The 17,167-nt window shown below is 35.5% G+C and overlaps 1 protein-coding gene across 4 annotated transcripts in view; it reads left to right on the top strand.

Annotated features, from left to right (window-relative positions):
• The window catches only part of DYNC1I2 (dynein cytoplasmic 1 intermediate chain 2), a 28,043-nt gene that overhangs the window by 5,437 nt on the left and 5,439 nt on the right, over window positions 1-17,167 (top strand). The window contains exons 4-11 of one of the 4 annotated variants that reach the window (XM_057423891.1): window positions 1,224-1,368; window positions 5,570-5,629; window positions 6,901-7,016; window positions 14,572-14,661; window positions 14,930-15,092; window positions 15,185-15,284; window positions 15,816-15,941; window positions 16,904-17,050. In XM_057423891.1, coding sequence (XP_057279874.1) covers window positions 1,224-1,368; window positions 5,570-5,629; window positions 6,901-7,016; window positions 14,572-14,661; window positions 14,930-15,092; window positions 15,185-15,284; window positions 15,816-15,941; window positions 16,904-17,050 — 947 coding nt within the window. The remainder of the gene's footprint in view (window positions 1-1,223; window positions 1,369-5,569; window positions 5,630-6,900; window positions 7,017-14,571; window positions 14,662-14,929; window positions 15,093-15,184; window positions 15,285-15,815; window positions 15,942-16,903; window positions 17,051-17,167) is intronic. The other 3 variants (XM_057423892.1, XM_057423893.1, XM_057423894.1) reach the window with 3 other exon arrangements.

The raw sequence follows: 17,167 nt of genomic DNA on the forward strand, positions 1-17,167 counted from the left end.
AATATATATGTATATATTTATACACACTCATATACACTCATATTTATATAAAGTTTAACTATGTGTAAGTATAAATTTAAGAAGTATAACTCTACATAAAAGTCTCTCCTGTAGGAGGAATGAATTTTCAATAAATTAAAGAATTCAGTGTACTTTTGTAAATTTTTAGGGTATATTTTTTTCGTCAACCAGAATCATGTCTCTGTTTTGGGATGGGATGGAAACGTGCTTCAGGATTCACAGTGTACCTGTGATCTTTAAAAATATTGCAGATCTAAATTGCCTGACCCCTAACAGAGTGGATCCCAGTTTTTATACAGAACTTCTGTTCAGTTGATTACAGGTTCATTTTAAGGGTTGCTGAGGAGTTAATCTGTTCTATGAACATTTTACATATTGCTGAAAAATGAAGTATATAAGGACCTTCAACACAAACCCTGATTCTTAAGCCTAAACCTAAGTTTCATTAAATAATGAATTGCATTATTTCTAAAAAGAAAAGTAGAAAGAAATGTCAAAATAGCTTTGTGTTTCATCAGATTGCATTATGTTGTTCACTTTAGTGTATCAGGTCAAAAAAGCATGTTGCTTTTTAAGTGTTAATTGAAGTCTTCATCTACATGCTCAAAATTAACTGACTTTTAGGAAAAAGTTTCAGTATAACACTACTATATTTTTTTGAAAGAAAAAAACCCACAAAAGTCCCCCAAAACCTAAGTCTGGAAACTTTTTGTTGTAATACACAGGATTTGTGTTGATTTGATTCAAACTAGAACAGAAGTAAAGTGTGCTGTGTGACAAAGCCAGTTCTTTTGTAACACACTTTGGTGATTGTATCTTTAGAAGCAACATTACCAATTAAATACATTCAGTGGCTAATTTTTAAGAAAAACTGATGTAAAAGTTGTATTAACAACTATCATTTATGTTTAAGTGATGTGGTTTAGTGGAAATTGTCCTTTGAAAATTGATGCCATCATTTGTCAGAAGTTCAGTTTAAAAATATATTTTCAATTCATTTTCTCTTAACTGTCTTTCCCTCATGTCTTTTTTTATGCTCAAAGTGCATAAATGCCAAACAACTGCATGAAAGTCCAGCATGAATTGTTAACATTGTCTTTTCCCCTCTCTTTCTACTGTTCATTTTCATCCATGTATATTTTGTTTGCCATCACTTTTTTTTTTTAATACCTCATGTTAAATTAATTTTAAAACATCCTAAGCTGTGCAACCTCTGCGAATAGTAACAGCGGATACCTGTCTGTTTCACTATTTAGTCCCTCCTCCTACCTCTCCGTCTTCCAAATCTGTGAGTACACCAAGTGAGGCTGGAAGCCAGGACTCTGGTGATGGCGCTGTTGGGTCTAGGTACGTCACTTTCCTTGTCATGTTCCTTTGCTTAATACTCAGATTCTGAATAATTAAGCTTTAGAAGAAATCAAGGTTAATTACTTGATTATAATAACATGAGGTTACAGTGCTGAATCTGTGAACAGTAACTTTTACACAAGTCCTTTGAAATACAACTACACTTGCTAATTTGAAATTGCCAACATTAATGTGGAGTTGTGTAAAGTTCCAAGTTAAAAGTGATATTGAGTCTCTCTTATAATGTTCTTGTAAGCATGAATGCCTCAGGACAATAGAAAACTGGAAAAGTCCAACTTCTGGGCTCTTCCCAGCCTTTTCTAAAGGAGGGTGTGTATTGATGATAGGCTGTTTCCTTTTTTCACCTCTATTCTAGCTGGTCTAATAAAAGATACTGTCTGCCAACATTGCATTGCTTCTGATTTTAATTTCCCCACCCCTTACTCAGAACAGTATTTCTCAGGATTTCACTTTAGAGTCATTCCTGTAACCCAACTATACCACTTAAATCTCTCTCATTTGGCCGAAGCACAGCACCATCTTAGTGCAGCCACAGGGTTGGGTTTTTTCCAGTTCTGGTACTTGCTACATCTGTTTGACCCATTTTTTTGTGCAGTTTGAGTTTTATCTGCTGTAAGGAGTCGGATAAATATTTCTGTTCAACTAATTCGAAGTGGTGATCTATGGCGATAAGGTGGGACACTCTACTTCCAAATGGCATTCTGTTGTTCTCATGCAAGGTCTGTGAATAAGAGCAGTTTTGGCTATTAACACTGGTAGCTTGTATTTTCTCAGCAAATTAAGTTCACTTACTTAAAATTTATTGAGTGTGCATTGGGGGTAAAGTTTAGTTAAAGCACAGTAACTAAAGCAATTATTGGATACTTCTCTGCTTCTATGAGTAGTTGTTCTGGAGAAAGACTAAATACACTGCTTTGAAACCTCTTCTAAAAAGACTGCAGTTACGTCTTGTAAGCATGTGGATTATGCACACATAAGTATGTACAATCTTAACCTGAAAACATTCAAGAGTTTAATGGCCTGAGCAAATGTTACAAGGTGCATATTTGTAAGTTAAAATAGAGAGAATACTTTAGTCAGGAGATATCAATCTAAACTTTTTTTTAATCATTTTAACAGTGCCCCAGGTGTGATCTTGTGCATAGATTATTCACTATGCAATTGAAGTTCACGTGTCATGTTAATAAAAAAAGCAAAATAATTGTTCCTTAACTACCAAGCAAGTTTTAAATTGAGATCTGTGATTATTGCTTACTAAATTGTCATCTCATATTTCAATTCAGTGTTTAAAAGAAAAAGAATTATTATTACTTTTTTATAAAAAAAGGAAGAAATCTTTCCATCCACACAAGTTCAATGTGAAATAATATGTATAGGCCGCATATCTTGAACACCATGTTGTGTACTGGATTTATCTTCACCTCGTAGGTGTGCTGTGCTCTCTGTGTGTTCCTCAAGCATAGTAACGTTATGTTGTAGGCATGCATCTTCTTACAAAGCCTTAAGAAAACTTGCATTGTAAGCCTCTGTAGCCTCATGCCTTTGCAAGCTTTAAAACTAAATCTGTCTCTTGACAATTTCCCAGATGTGGAATCATAAAAAGATTGTGGTCTTGAAAGTGTAGAGGTATGAATGTATAGCTAAATTGAAGACTATATAGAGTCACTGTTAAAGTCCTCTTGCTCATTTTCTGACCACTAGATAACATTCTTCCCCTGAAGAACCTGAAAGGTAATGAGAAAAGTTGGAATGTGTGATATCCGTTAGCATTATCCCTGGTATTTCACAGGTGACTTTCTTATCAATATGTGTTATAACACCCAAGTTGTTCTGCTATCCTTGATAATCTTAAAAAGCTCTTCATATTAGTGCATTATTTCAGGTTTGGTTATTTTCTCTGGTCCGTAGCCATTTGTTCTCTTGTCATGCTGCAGCTATATATTACAAAGATGATCTCCTTTGTTAATGTAATCTTGTCTCTATGGTTCAAAATCTTGCCAATATCTTGTTTAGTAATTAGTAGAGTAGTGTTCAGACTGTGTTCCTGCTGTTACTTCCATCTCTCTTTCTATTTTCATGAGCAAAGAGTTTTGGTACCCAGTTTGATACTGTTCTTTCTCTCGTTTCCTCAGTTAAGAATACACATTTAAAACTGGAAACTAATACAGTTGGTTTACTTTTGGGTTAGGTGGATGCTTCATAGAATTATTTTAAATGCAGAAAATCCTTTCTAGAGATATAGCCTGGATACAGAGAAGCTAGGGTGTGTATGGAAGAGTAGGAACTCCTGTTCACTGAAGCTTGTAGATAAATTCATTTAACTTAAGGCATAACAAACATCCGGAAGCAAAAGGAACAGTACACAAGTTTGGTACACATGAAATAGATTAATTTTATCTAGGAATGTTATTTTTATTTTAAAAGAATATCTCTGAGAAACATTTAACTATAACGTGTACTGCTTGTTGACATGAATTATTTTAAAAGGCAGGCTATCCCTAGTACAACCAAAGCAGCTGTTGCAAGTTAAAGGAATGCTTTGAAAGCATGACAGTTACCTCAGTAAAGGCTATATATTAAGCAGGCACAAAATTTGGAGCCTTTTAAATTCATAGTCTTTTCCCTTTCTCTCAAGTGGGTCTGAAAAAGTTGAGAAAATATTTGACAAATACTGTGGTAATGCAGCATTTGGATCTGTAGACAAGCAGTCCTTTGCAGAAGCAACATGAAGGTTGGGGTGGTCGTTTGGTGGTTTGATTTGGATTTTTTTTTTTTATATGAAACAACACAAGCAATATCCAGCTTGAAGTTTCAGGCACCAAATTAAACTTCAGTCTTAAACCTACATTGTCAAGAAAAATAGTAGAGACCTAAAGAATAAGTGTACTCAAAGTAATCAATTTCACGTTAAATGGTGTGTTTTCTGATGCACAAAAGATATGGAAATGTCTTACAGATTTATTGCTAAGTTACGGCTGCAGATGCAGTAGCAGTTATGTAGGATGATTTGCCAGATATAAGCACATGGATTTGTAATTCTTAATTAAACTGTAACTAATTATTTTAATGCATACGTCTTACAAGAACAAGGTAGTGCATGATGCACCCATACTTAGGAGCTTCTCTGGCATTGCCTGTATGCTTTTGAGATTAACTTTACCTTTGGAATTCTGAACTTGGTTTGTAAGAGCTTTGCCATTCATGGGAATGAAATGTAGAATTACATTTTATTGACTTATCATAGTAAAATATGATATGTTTCTTATAAAAATATAATAGCATTTAAGAACACCAGAAAACCCATATGTTCATCTGTTAATGTCTCATATGATCTTGTTTTTAAAATCTCTCTAAGCCTGATAGCAGGCAGTAGGCTAAATTAAAATGCATAGAGAAGGGATGAAGGCTAACAATGAAGGGAGAGGGAAGATTTATTTCCTCCTTTGTATTTCTTCTGATCAAAAGTGACTTGAAATGGATCTGTTCGTTACTATACATGACTCTGAAACATGTTATTAATACTAAGCCCACTATTTCTAAGTGATTCAAATACCTTAAATGGAGTTGGCTCTAAATCAGATGACACTTACAAGCCCAAGGCAGTGCTTAACCCATAATTACTGCAGTGTCACATCTTGGAAACTCTAGCAGTTCTCTATCCCAGTGGAAGTATATTTTTGCCCTGCTACCACAAGGCTTATGTGTTGATTCATTTCCTTTACCAATATGACAGTTTCCTCCACGTATTTACTGCTCTGGGCAGGATTGCAGTATGTTAACAAATCTGTCTTCATATGACATGAACAAATCGGAACAGATTTTAGAAGGAATTAAAAGAAAGTTTTTGATGGTTCTTGTCAGTATTAAAAATATTTTTATTTACCTCTCATAAATGCCATATTTGTTTGCAGGTCTTTAACTTTCAATCTTTTTAAAATGATTTCTTTTCTAATAGCTCTGAAATCTGCGTTTGCTTTTTAACTTTTGTATTTACTGCATGTATTATTGCACTGAATGTTTGCCAAATTTCCCTTAACTGATGTTACATTGCTTTGTTTCTTGTGAACAACGAAATAACTATAAGCTTACTGTAACTCTAGCATTTCATAGCGTGTATTTGCTTCACTAATCTCTGGCCTTTTTTGCTAATGCTGCATGATTGTTCAACCTGGGGTGTCAGGACGCTGCATTGGGATACTGATCCGTCAGTTCTTCAGCTCCACTCTGATTCCGATTTGGGGTATTGCATAGATTTCTTATATTCCCTCTTTCATGTACTTATGGATAAGATCTTTTTTTTTTTTTTTTTTTTTTTAATATAAGACTTCAAGTTGTTGTTAAAAGACTGTTCTGTAATAACAGAAATTCACTATCCTTAGATTTAGTGCAGTTTGCATGCAGTGGGAAAGTTTTTCTATTACTTAATATACGTAAGATACATATTTCTGATAACAATATTTATTTGTGCTTTTCTTGAGTCTTTGATAAAATATAAACTTAAAGATGTCATTTCTTTAAAATAAGAAAACTTAGAATAACTGTATTTTAAAAATAGAGTAGCTCCCTTTTTTTCTTGTGCTGCAGCTTTTATAAGCATATTATAAGCACTTACTAAAGCCCGTTTTGTGCTGTGAGAATTATGATTCTGCCCACCAAAACATTTCAAAAGGGGTTACTCTTTTTTTTTTTTTTAAATCTGCTTTTATCTAAGGAGAGGGGTGGATAAGAAATTAAATTTGATATAGGTAAATTGTTGTTGGAGCATTGCAGTGTTGTTACAGTGCATACTGAAATTAGCTTTTATAGGAAACTACAATGACTGAATTAATGTGCGAAAAATTCAGTCATTGTGTGTTTTGGAAGCACATTGCGCACTGTAGCTTGATACTAGCTGTTATCTGCATTTGTAGGATCTTCCATAAGCTAAAGTCAGAAGGCTCAGACATTTTCAGTGTCTTATTCTGAAGTAATGTCGTACAGAGAAATCACTTGTCAGTGTGTGAGCCTCAGATCAGATTTGCAGCTCTGCATTTTAAATAGTATCTTAGATGAAGACAAAAAAGGGCAGCAAAGTTAAAAGGACTATAAAAAAAGCTTTTTCCTTCAGAATACACAAGCTGGTTTTTAAGTTTTTAAAATCCTAGTACTGTTTCTGTACAAATGTGACTTGTGAGCAGATCTGTTCCAGTGAAAATAGGGATGTCATAAATATAACAGTATCCTAGTCAACCACAAAGAGCAAAACTTTAAAATTATATCCTAAAATCCAGATATTTATATATATGCAGGTCTTCCTTTTTGTTGCAGATTTATAAATAGCTGCTCATTTTAAATAATAATGGTAATAAAATATTAGTCATAGTTATGTGACTTCCTCAGAGTCAAATTGCCACTGGATTTTGGCTAAGCAGTGCTGTGACATGGTGACTTGGGTATTCTTTTAGACAAAATGTGAATTAATTCATAAATGTTGAATGTTTTTTTCTGATTTATGTATTAACTTTTTTTTAGACGTGGACCTGTTAAACTTGGAATGGCCAAAATTACACAAGTTGATTTTCCTCCTCGAGAAGTTGTTACATATACAAAGGAGACACAAACACCTGTTATGACTCAGCCAAAGGAGGGTAAATACTGTTTTCTTGAGGAGCATCATCATTTTATGTATGTGCACTTCACAAAAGTCACTTGCAGATGTTTTTTCCATCATTTCAGTGTCAGGGTTGTCTTTAGGTCTGTTTTTAAACTACCTAAATACATTCATAATGGCTAATTTATCACTAAGTTAATTTTTCTTTTATTATAATAATAACAGAATCAGAACCAGCACTTGCGATTTTGAAGCTTAAGAAGGTAAATGAGAGGTTGATATGTGAGGCAATTGATAGACAATTGATGTAAATTCCATTATTTATATGTGTTGCTGAAGTGTTACTGTCATTCTGTATCTTAACATTACTTTTATTACTAATACATGGTATTTTCTTGCTTCTAGTGACATTTAGATTAGACAGAAAGTTGCTTAATTAGCTAATAAATAAGTGGGATATATCCTGCAGTTACGACATCCCTAAGAATTACTTGAAGGTAACTTAGCAGTTAACCCCACACACTTTTTAAGAATTTGAATTTTTATACCTGGAACTTATACATTGAGTTTTAAAAGACCCAACTAATGTCTTTATTAACCTGAGCCATTTCTGTTCTCAGCAGCTGAACACATGCTTTCTTTCAGTCATGACTTGCTTTTCAGGCAAGAAATTTTTCCAAAGCTAATAAATTTAGTTTCAGTGTTGAAACACTTGAATTTTTATGCAAATAACAATACTAATCTTGACCTAGTTTTCATGTAGTTTTACAACAAAATCTCTTAGTTATTTGATATGACTGACTTTGAATATATATCTTTGCTTGCCGTTTTAGGGCCTAATTCTACATTTTCTTACTCTTTGGTATGTAAACTTTTGGGTGTTTCTGCAAGGAGATAGAAACACTTTTTGAAACATGAAGAGAATACTCAGCTGAAATCTTAGACAGTTTTTTCCATAAAACTGTATAATTTACTTGGAAGTGTAATGCAAGTGATGGGGAGTGTAAAGTGGAATACAAGTGGTGCAGAGTTGTTGCTGCTCCAGTCTACATCAATACGCTGCTCTTGTCTGGGGTGTGTCTGGAGGTCACTTTGGCGAGTTTAACAATATGCAAATGACACTGTGAAATAGCTGGGGGGCAAGGGGGAGGAGGGAAAAGAAAGTAAATTGGAACAACACTCTTTTACCTCTGGATATGCAGTGTAAGGGATTGGTGTGTCTTCAGAGCACAAAACAGATGTTTCAAACTTCATTATTCAGTGAGCCAGAATAACAGAGGTTCTACTCTTTTTCTGTTTCTTTTCCATTCTTCATTTTATCTGTATCCATGCACAGATGGCATTTGGGGGTTTCCTGCTTTCATTTTTCCCATGCCCTTACCTTTTCCTTTCTCTATTCCCTCAAGATTTTTTCCTCCCCTCTATCTATGGAATCTGAAGACTTAGTTCATAATTTATGTGCTTAAAGGGTTTTACTGCTGCTGCCTGCTGTCAGTGGAAATTGCCTGGGATTGTATGATCTTAGTTTCATACTCCTTACATAGGCTGTAGTTGAGGTTTCTTGGGAGTTGAGTGGGAAAGATGGGTCATCTGCATTTCTGTATTGACCAGAAAGCTCTCTCAATGCAGATGGTGTCTTCTAATCCATTCCACCTTAAAAATAATACTATTTTCTTGAGGGCCATCATAATTTTATGTATGTGTACTTCACAAAAGTCACTTAGAGATGCTTTTTCATCATTTCAGTGTCAAGGTTCTTCTTAAGGTCTGTCTTAAAACTGCCTAAATCCATTCATAATTAATCTCTATGTTCACAATTTATGATGACATCTGAACAGGGACACAGGTTTTCTTTGGGAAAAGATTCATCCTGCCTAAAAAAAAAAAAAAATAAAGTCACATATTTTGATTTTGGGAAGCAAATTTTGAAGTCTTTAAAACGATTGACAAAAGCAATATGCTGACTTTTCAGAGTGCAGTTAGATACATTTAAATTGGAAATATTCCATCTCATTGTTATTTTTTCTTCACAATTTTAAGTTGATTTTTGTTTGTTATAGTGAGTATGCTGTAAACTAGATAAAATCTTACAAAGTACACTTGAAAGTTGAACTTGCAACTGAATTTACACATACAGTTAATATTCAGTAGCTCCCTTGTATGGCAACAAGTTGCATCTCAGCTAGGTTAGATTCAGTGTTCACTCTTTCTTGTAAAACAGACTGGACCTTTCTTGATTATCATATCTTGAGATTTTAAAATGCTGTTGGAGAAGTGCTTTTGAACAAAGGAAAACGGAAGCAGTTTTATTAGGTATGGTGTACAGTTATTCTATAGGTTGTGCTGTAGGTTGAATTGTGTTGCTCAATTGAAGTTAATAAACATGTTTCACAGTTCTTGGAGGAAGATGCCCACAACCAAAGTAGACTTAGAAGGTAAATCTGCAATACTTGTTTTATGGGCTTTTTGTATGGTTGGTGTAACCCACAGCTGCCCTTTCCTCAAGGTCCCATATATACAGGTGTCCAAGGAGAGCCATAATAAGAAATAGTGCTGGGGTAGCAGTCTTGGTGCTCGCAAATTTCTTGCTTTGATGAAAATACTGATGCATGTCTGTCCTCAGTACTCTTTCTTTTCTTTCACACTTTTGTGGGTTTTTTTTGTTTCTCTAGAATTTTGACCAGCCTCAGTCTTCCAATTCCCCTGCTTCTGTAGCAGCTGTATTTATTATGGGGGGAAAAAAAAATCATGAAATAGTTCGTCATTCAGAGGGATATAGCAAAGTAGGTTTAACTATTGTCATCTTTTTTTTTGTATAGGGATCAAATAACTTCATTTTGGGTTGATAAATGTGTTGTGTGTTGTGCTATACTTGGTGCTGTTCCCCCTTACTTCTTAACTAATAAGCCTAAACATCTATGTCTCTGTGCCATTAATACACTTTAACTTTTGTCACCATCATAACATGAACATCCTGTGTTTAAGTTGCCCCATTCCCCAGCATCCTTGTTTTGCCATCCCCTTTTCTACTCTCTGAATCCATTTCTCACTTTCCGTGATGCTGTATATAACACCGCTGCTTACTTGCCTCATTGTCCAATTTTGGTGAACATGTTGTTTTAGTTAGTGTGGGTCAGCTGGTTATTAGGGCTGTTATTTGGCCTCTATTTGGCGTTCTCTATCAGGCAGCGGATTTTCAGGTCTGCTCTGAAAATACATTTGAAATTGTGTTCCCTTCATACACTCATTTCTTTCTAGCAGGCAGCAGGAGCAGTTTCAGCAACAGAGACACAATTCAGATGTGAACTCTGGTATATGTCTCAATGTTCTGCAGGCTCCATGTTGGCCACCACACAGAGTACTGTCATCACTGGTGATAAATCTTTTTTCTCTACAGTTCTTGCTACACTGTTTCTCCTATACTCTTTGATCTTTTCCTTTGTGATTTGCTAACATATTGTTCAGATTCATATGGAAAGAAATTAGTTGCCAGTATGGCAAATAAGGATGTGTTATGAGTTCTTGTTGTAGTTGACCTAAAGAAAAGTAGGCATATAGGGGAATATGACTCTGCTCAGCTGTCACAATTAGAGCTTTTCCTGGGCTAACAGGATACTTGTTATTTAGTCCTGCTTTGCAATATTGTGTTTGTGTGATCACAGCTAACTGCAGATAGTATTATTGCATTAGCTTCACTCTTTGAGGAATTATTGTCTACAAGATGCAGAATGAAAATATTAAGTGCTTTTGTCCTTTTAATTCTGACCTAGAGTAATAACAATGTGCTGCATAGGATTGGCTTCTTGGATGCTGTTACAGTGAATGCAGCATTTTTAGAGTTTAATATTTTAAAAAGAAATAGCAGACTCTTATATATTCATGCATTATCCTGTACATGCCTTAAAATGTGCAGTGAAATATAGATGGGAAAACTTGATATGAAGACATTCGGCTTAACAAAAGCCAGCCATTTCACAGATGATTTAACTTTGATTAACCTACTCTGCAGCAACAGATTACTCAGACAACTGGAACTTCACTCCATAGTGTTATTGCTTGGTGCAGCCTAATTTACAGCACTGCTTTTCCTTCTGTCTTGCCAAAATACATCACAATTTTGATGTTAACTTGAAATAAAAATTCAGTGGTTCATTAAACTGGTTTTTAGTATTCATTGACAAGAAATGTGGAGCTATTAAAGTAGCTGCTATTTTTATGCAGTCTTTACTGCTCTGTTTGTAACCTTAGATCCCCTGTTCACCTGTCAGAAATATCATGGAGTTAATCCCTTAGTATATTATAATGAATATTCATCCTTATGTTGATGTGACATGGAGTCCTATTTCCTGTCTTCATGGCCCTACTATGACTTATTTCTAAATCTTATAACCTTTTTTTGAATTGTGGAATTGTATTTGGTATACTCATGAATGAAGTGTGATAAAATTCCAGTAGGTACCATTAATAATGAGTAAAGAGGATGAACCTTTAAGGTTTCCACGTGCTGACTTGAAACAAATGCAGTACACCACTGAATCATGTGTTCTTGACTTACTCGTGGAACTTTTTCAGAAATAGTATGTCCAATCCTTCAGTGTTTGCTGGGTAATATATTATTGTTATACCGATTCCTTGCACATACTAGCACCTGACCTGTTATTAAATACATGCAAGGTAAAGGGAAGACAAGGGAAGTAATTAAAACAGAAAATTCTTACCTCTTTTGTTGTCCAGCAGCTTTGTGCAGCCTTTTTTCATTGTAAACTTCTGTGAGAAAACATCCTAGTTTTGGATAGTGAGGTCAAGAACTTGTACATGTGGGGTTTTTGTTTTATCCTGCATTTTATTTGTTTTTTCATTGTGGTGTTGGGTTTTTTTTTTTTCCCCCAGATCCCTTAATGAGAAAGTTTGCATGTGACTTCTCTTCAGAGAGAAGGTTTTTAGATTTATGTAGTTACAGATAAATCTGTAAGATGACATGTTTCGATTTCAAGCCTGATACTTTGAGAATATTAAAGTAAGTGCTGTATCCTGCATTTAAATGCAGTAATATCAGCTGGCTGTGTGCAGCGAAAGTACTATAAAGGAATTTAGAGCTCTATAATATATGCCATTTATGTTTCAACATTAAAAGGCAGGAGCAATCAACTATATGATCTTTTGAATAAAATATGTAGATTAGAAGGTCACTTAGCACTAAGGGGTTGACCATCTGCATTTGACAAGAATTTGACTCCTGTCACTGAAAATGGTACTTAGAATCAGTGTAGTATGACTAATGGGAAGTTGGGCTGAAATTTCTAGTTTGGGACTTTCAAAGCTAGAATAATGTGCCCAGGGTGACCCAAAACCGAATTTCTGGATTTGAAGGCATAGTTTCAATCTGCAGGATTGATTGGCAGGGCAAACGAGGGGGATTTTTATCCAAATAGCCATAATGTGGATATGTGGTGCTACATTTGTTGTTCTCAAAATGTGTTAACTCGTATTACTTTTTTTAATTAATTGGTGTCCACACCTATAGTGATTTGACATTAAGAATTCCATTCTTTAGCATTGCTATAAGTTATACAGTTTTCAGATTACACTCCACTGTACATGAGAATCCCATCTAAAAAGGAGCAGTGTCTTTCCCCGTGTGATTATTTTGCCCAAAAAAGCTTTCATTTTTTTTAAGTAGCACAAAAGCTGTAATTGGCATGCTTTGTAAGGAAGTGTCAATGTGCAAGAGAGTGGAGATCACTAAGAATTCTTTTACGCGTTCTTTCCCCTTTGCACCACCGCCTCCTCAGCAGGGTCACTGAGATCACTAGCTTTTCTTGAAATGGCCATTTTCACTGGCAGGTGCATTATACCCTGTATTTTCAGATTGTTTTTCCATTCTGAATGTTTGGCAGGTTGATTGCTCTGGCTGCATTGACGGAGAAAGGGCTGACAAATGCAGTTGGGCTGGCTGAAAAGACAGTGATTACTGTTTTCCTTTGTGGCTGATTGAGGCCCTTGAAAGGAAAGATTTTAACCTTCACCATTTGGTTCAAAAGTATGAGCATATATTGAAATCATTCATGCCATTTATCCTAGTTCTGTAAACTTGTCAGAACGTAAAAATCGCTCAATTTCAAGTAATGTAGGATTGGCATACGTCATTATCATTTTGATTAAGTTGGAGTTTGTATTATTGTGCGCATTATACGGTGTCATTTAAAGCTTTCTTTCCTGCAGGTACAGTTATATTTTTATTGCCTATACTATGGAGTTAGAAAGATTTTCAGACCTCTTTAAACCTATCACTGTGTGTGTGGTTTGGCAGCTGGTATGGCCTACAAGCTGTATTTTGTTTGCAGGGTAAAGGCTTGTCTGTAGACCTCCTGGAGTGCTGGTAATTGCGCAGGCTTGCCAATGGGGAAAGACATGATTGGAAGCAGTCAGGCAGAAAAATGTTGTGCCATCCCATTGCCACCTCATAGCAGAGGCATAATCCTAGCAGTGCCATCTGGTTGTTGCTATCTAGTCAGCTGGCCTGGCTGCTGGGACCATGGCTTGGCAGCTGGTTCCCATCCTTTGACCACCCCTTTTTCCTTTTTTCCCTTTTTTGTGTGTGTGCATGTGGATTTGTTTAATTTTTTTATTTTCCTTTTTTTTTTTTATTAGATAACTTTGAACGTGGGTCAGGGGGATGGCTGTAACAAACAGGCCTAGTCCCTGTTGAATACTGTCTCATTACTAGTGATCAGGCATGCAGCAGACTCCTGCTGCCATTCCCTTATAAACAGATGACATAGCTGTTTAACCAATAAAAATAGTCTTTTCAGAAGCTTGCCCTAGAAAGTGGGTGAAGAAAAGCCAGGAAATGCATATTCCACAACACTAAGTAATTTAAAGTTATTTCCTGGTTTACAGTTCTCAAAGAATAAAATGTAGAAATGCAGAAAGTGCTGTAAACCTTGTCAGTATTCCTGAACATTAACATTTTATGTTATTCATTGCAATTAGGGAAAACACATTTTACTGTAAAGTTCTCATTGCCAAACATGATACAGATAATGAGACTTGCATTTAGAATGACAGAAAAAATATAATCTCCCTGCTATTATCTTTAGCAAAATTTGCCTCTCAGAATAGCAACCTGAAAGCTAATGTAAGCTATCTTCATGCCATGTGAAGACCCATTAGACTCTGATGGTTTCAGATCAAAAGTAAGCAGCTGCTCTGTAGTCTATTTTAGACATTTGATTTTTCTTTATTCTGCAGCATTAATGTGTCAGTATGTTACACAGAACATGCATCCACCACATGGTTTTGTATGGAATCGTAAATGCTGTAAGAGAGATTTCCACTTTGGATTCGTTACAATTTCTTATGTGTCTTATTTCAGTTTATACAACTACATAATTTAGTGCAACTAAAACCCACGTGTCGACATCATTCCGATGATCTTTTGGTTTGAGATAATGTTATCCTGCGGACTACATTTTACAAATATAACCATTTTAAGCTAAGTGATACTATTTTACATCAGTTTGAGTTTCATCTGGAATGTTACTGTTCCTCTTTAAAGACATTGACAGTCTCACCATAATGTTTCTCCTTAGATGAAGAAGATGAAGACGATGTGGTTGCACCAAAACCATTAGTTGAACCTGAGGAAGAAAAAACCTTAAAAAAAGAGGAGGAAGAAGAAGGTACAGTTTGCCTCAAGACATCCTGAGTGTGCCGTAGAGAAACGCATCAATAAGGGTTTTACTTCTTTTCCCATTAAGTTGAAATTAATTTGATTTAGGTTTTAACGATCAGCTAGCAAGATATAAAATGTAAAAATGTATTTCAAATCTATGGAGTTTAGGGAACAAATTTCCCAACATCATGATAAATACTCTTGTTATGGCTTTCTCTTTCTTGGAAAGAACTGCTGAAAGCGCACAGTCTGGAGAATGCCTAATTCTTTTCCAGCTGCCCCTCATGAACTTACAGAAGAGGAAAAACAACAAATTTTGCATTCCGAGGAATTTCTAAGTTTCTTTGACCACTCTACAAGGATTGTCGAGAGAGCCCTGTCTGAGCAAATCAACATCTTCTTTGACTACAGTGGGAGAGACTTAGAAGACAAGGAAGGGTAATGTGAATGTTGAATGCTTTGCTGTGAATGTCCAATATTTGTAATTGAGAAAGTGATCTAAGATGAGTATCTGCTAATTGCCTTTATAGAGAGATTCAAGCTGGAGCAAAACTGTCCTTAAATAGGCAGTTTTTTGATGAACGTTGGTCAAAGCATCGTGTTGTCAGTTGTTTGGACTGGTCATCTCAGGTAAGTTAAACAGTTACCTCGGTAAGTTGTTCTAGTTCTGTGAACTTGCCCCATCGGTAGGTGCAGCTGATACAGGCTGTGTTTTTGGATATGTTCCTTACAGGCTCTGTAATTTGCAAAAAGTAAACAGATCTGTTAATCTTTTGTGAAAAGTAGCTAAAGGCTTGTATTATGAAGAAAGTCTTTGGCATGTTTGTTTCTGGTTTATGGACTACTTCATAGAGGTAACTGTTGCCTCACTAAAAAATGCTCACTTTAAAGTTCTGTCTTTTACCTTTAAAAGCAAGTTATGATGAAAGACAGAACAAGACCCTAATGTGTATGTTAATACTTTTTTTTTTTTAATGAGCTGAATTTGAAACAATTACAGTTTTAACTGGCAGTTTCTCATTCATATATAAGGTGGATTTGGGGTTTTGATGGGGTTTTTTAACGTTATTTTGGCAAAAGAAAACAAAGGTTCTAGGATTGTCTGAACTATTAGCTGGTCATCTTTTTACTTTGAGATTTTTTCCTTTTTAACTTGCACAGTACCCAGAATTACTTGTAGCCTCTTACAACAACAATGAGGATGCACCTCATGAGCCTGATGGGGTGGCCCTTGTATGGAACATGAAGTACAAGAAAACTACCCCAGAGTATGTCTTTCACTGTCAGGTATGATTCTGTCTTAGGAGGCTAAAGATTTTATGTTGATGAACTTAGACAAGTACCTTCTTTATGCTTGTCAACATAATGATTTCATTGGGCTGGCATTCACTTTAACCACATGTATTTGCAAACAGATGTTGATAGCTAGAGATTTCTAACATTATTCTGTTTCAGAATTTCTGACATCATTCAGAATTCAGTCTGGTTTGAGAACTCTTTTTCTCAATTTATTTAAAAAACAAGAAACCTTCTTGTGTAATGGTTGAACCACAGAGAAGGTTTGTATTTAAGGAGATTGAGTGGGATTGTATACTACTAGAGCTTAGTTTACTGGATGAAATGAAATGAAGATGGCCTGAAGAGATGGAGCAAGGATGAAAACTAGAAACATATGAATCGAGAAACAGGCAAAGGGAGGTTTTCTGGTAGTTTTCTGAAAGGTAAAAACATGCAAATCTCTTCCATTATGCCAAGCCTGGAATAGCCAATTTATTTTCAAAATGCCATAATTCTGGAAAATTACATAGTTGAATCAAAATTTAATCTTGTGTTGTCAGATTACTGTCAGAGCCCAGGTTGAAAAAGTAACTTTATTGTATCGAAATGGATTTGTACATTCTCTAAGAAAATGACCCCAGAATGTGGCAAAATGTCATTAAAGTCTTGCGGTTACTGGGCCTTCCCTTGCTAACAAACTGTACCAGGAGGAATACAAATATAGACATGTGAAAGAAACAGAGAAGGAAAATGTCATTTTATAAATACAAATTAAAAAGACTGTTGAGAGTTCGCAAAGTGCTTGTGAATCCTTAACTGGACAGCGAAATAGTGTATCAAATAAATCTAAGCAAATTACTTGCTCTGCTGTTTGGTCCCGCTTTCTTTAGATTTAGGCATGGTGTTGTTAAAGGGGAAGGGGTTTTTTGTGTATTTTATGTATTTTGTTGTTTGATTTCTTTTCCTTTCAGTCAGCGGTGATGTCAGCTACCTTTGCAAAATTTCATCCCAATCTGGTGGTTGGTGGCACATACTCAGGCCAAATAGTGCTGTGGGATAATCGCAGCAATAAGAGAACCCCAGTGCAGAGAACTCCACTTTCAGCTGCTGCTCACACGGTAGGGGGTGAAATATCTTCAAGGGCTGTTCCCTGTTGAGATGTAGTTAACCTCTAGGAAACTCTGTCCGGTGCCCTTGATTGATAATGCTTACATGTTTATGTCTGTATTTTGCCC

The sequence above is a fragment of the Pezoporus wallicus genome, unplaced genomic scaffold, assembly GCF_028554395.1.
Source record: "Pezoporus wallicus isolate ANWC-B61680 ecotype Strahan unplaced genomic scaffold, APGP_CSIRO_Pwel_v1 contig_1181, whole genome shotgun sequence".
Taxonomy (NCBI): Eukaryota; Metazoa; Chordata; class Aves; order Psittaciformes; family Psittacidae; genus Pezoporus; species Pezoporus wallicus.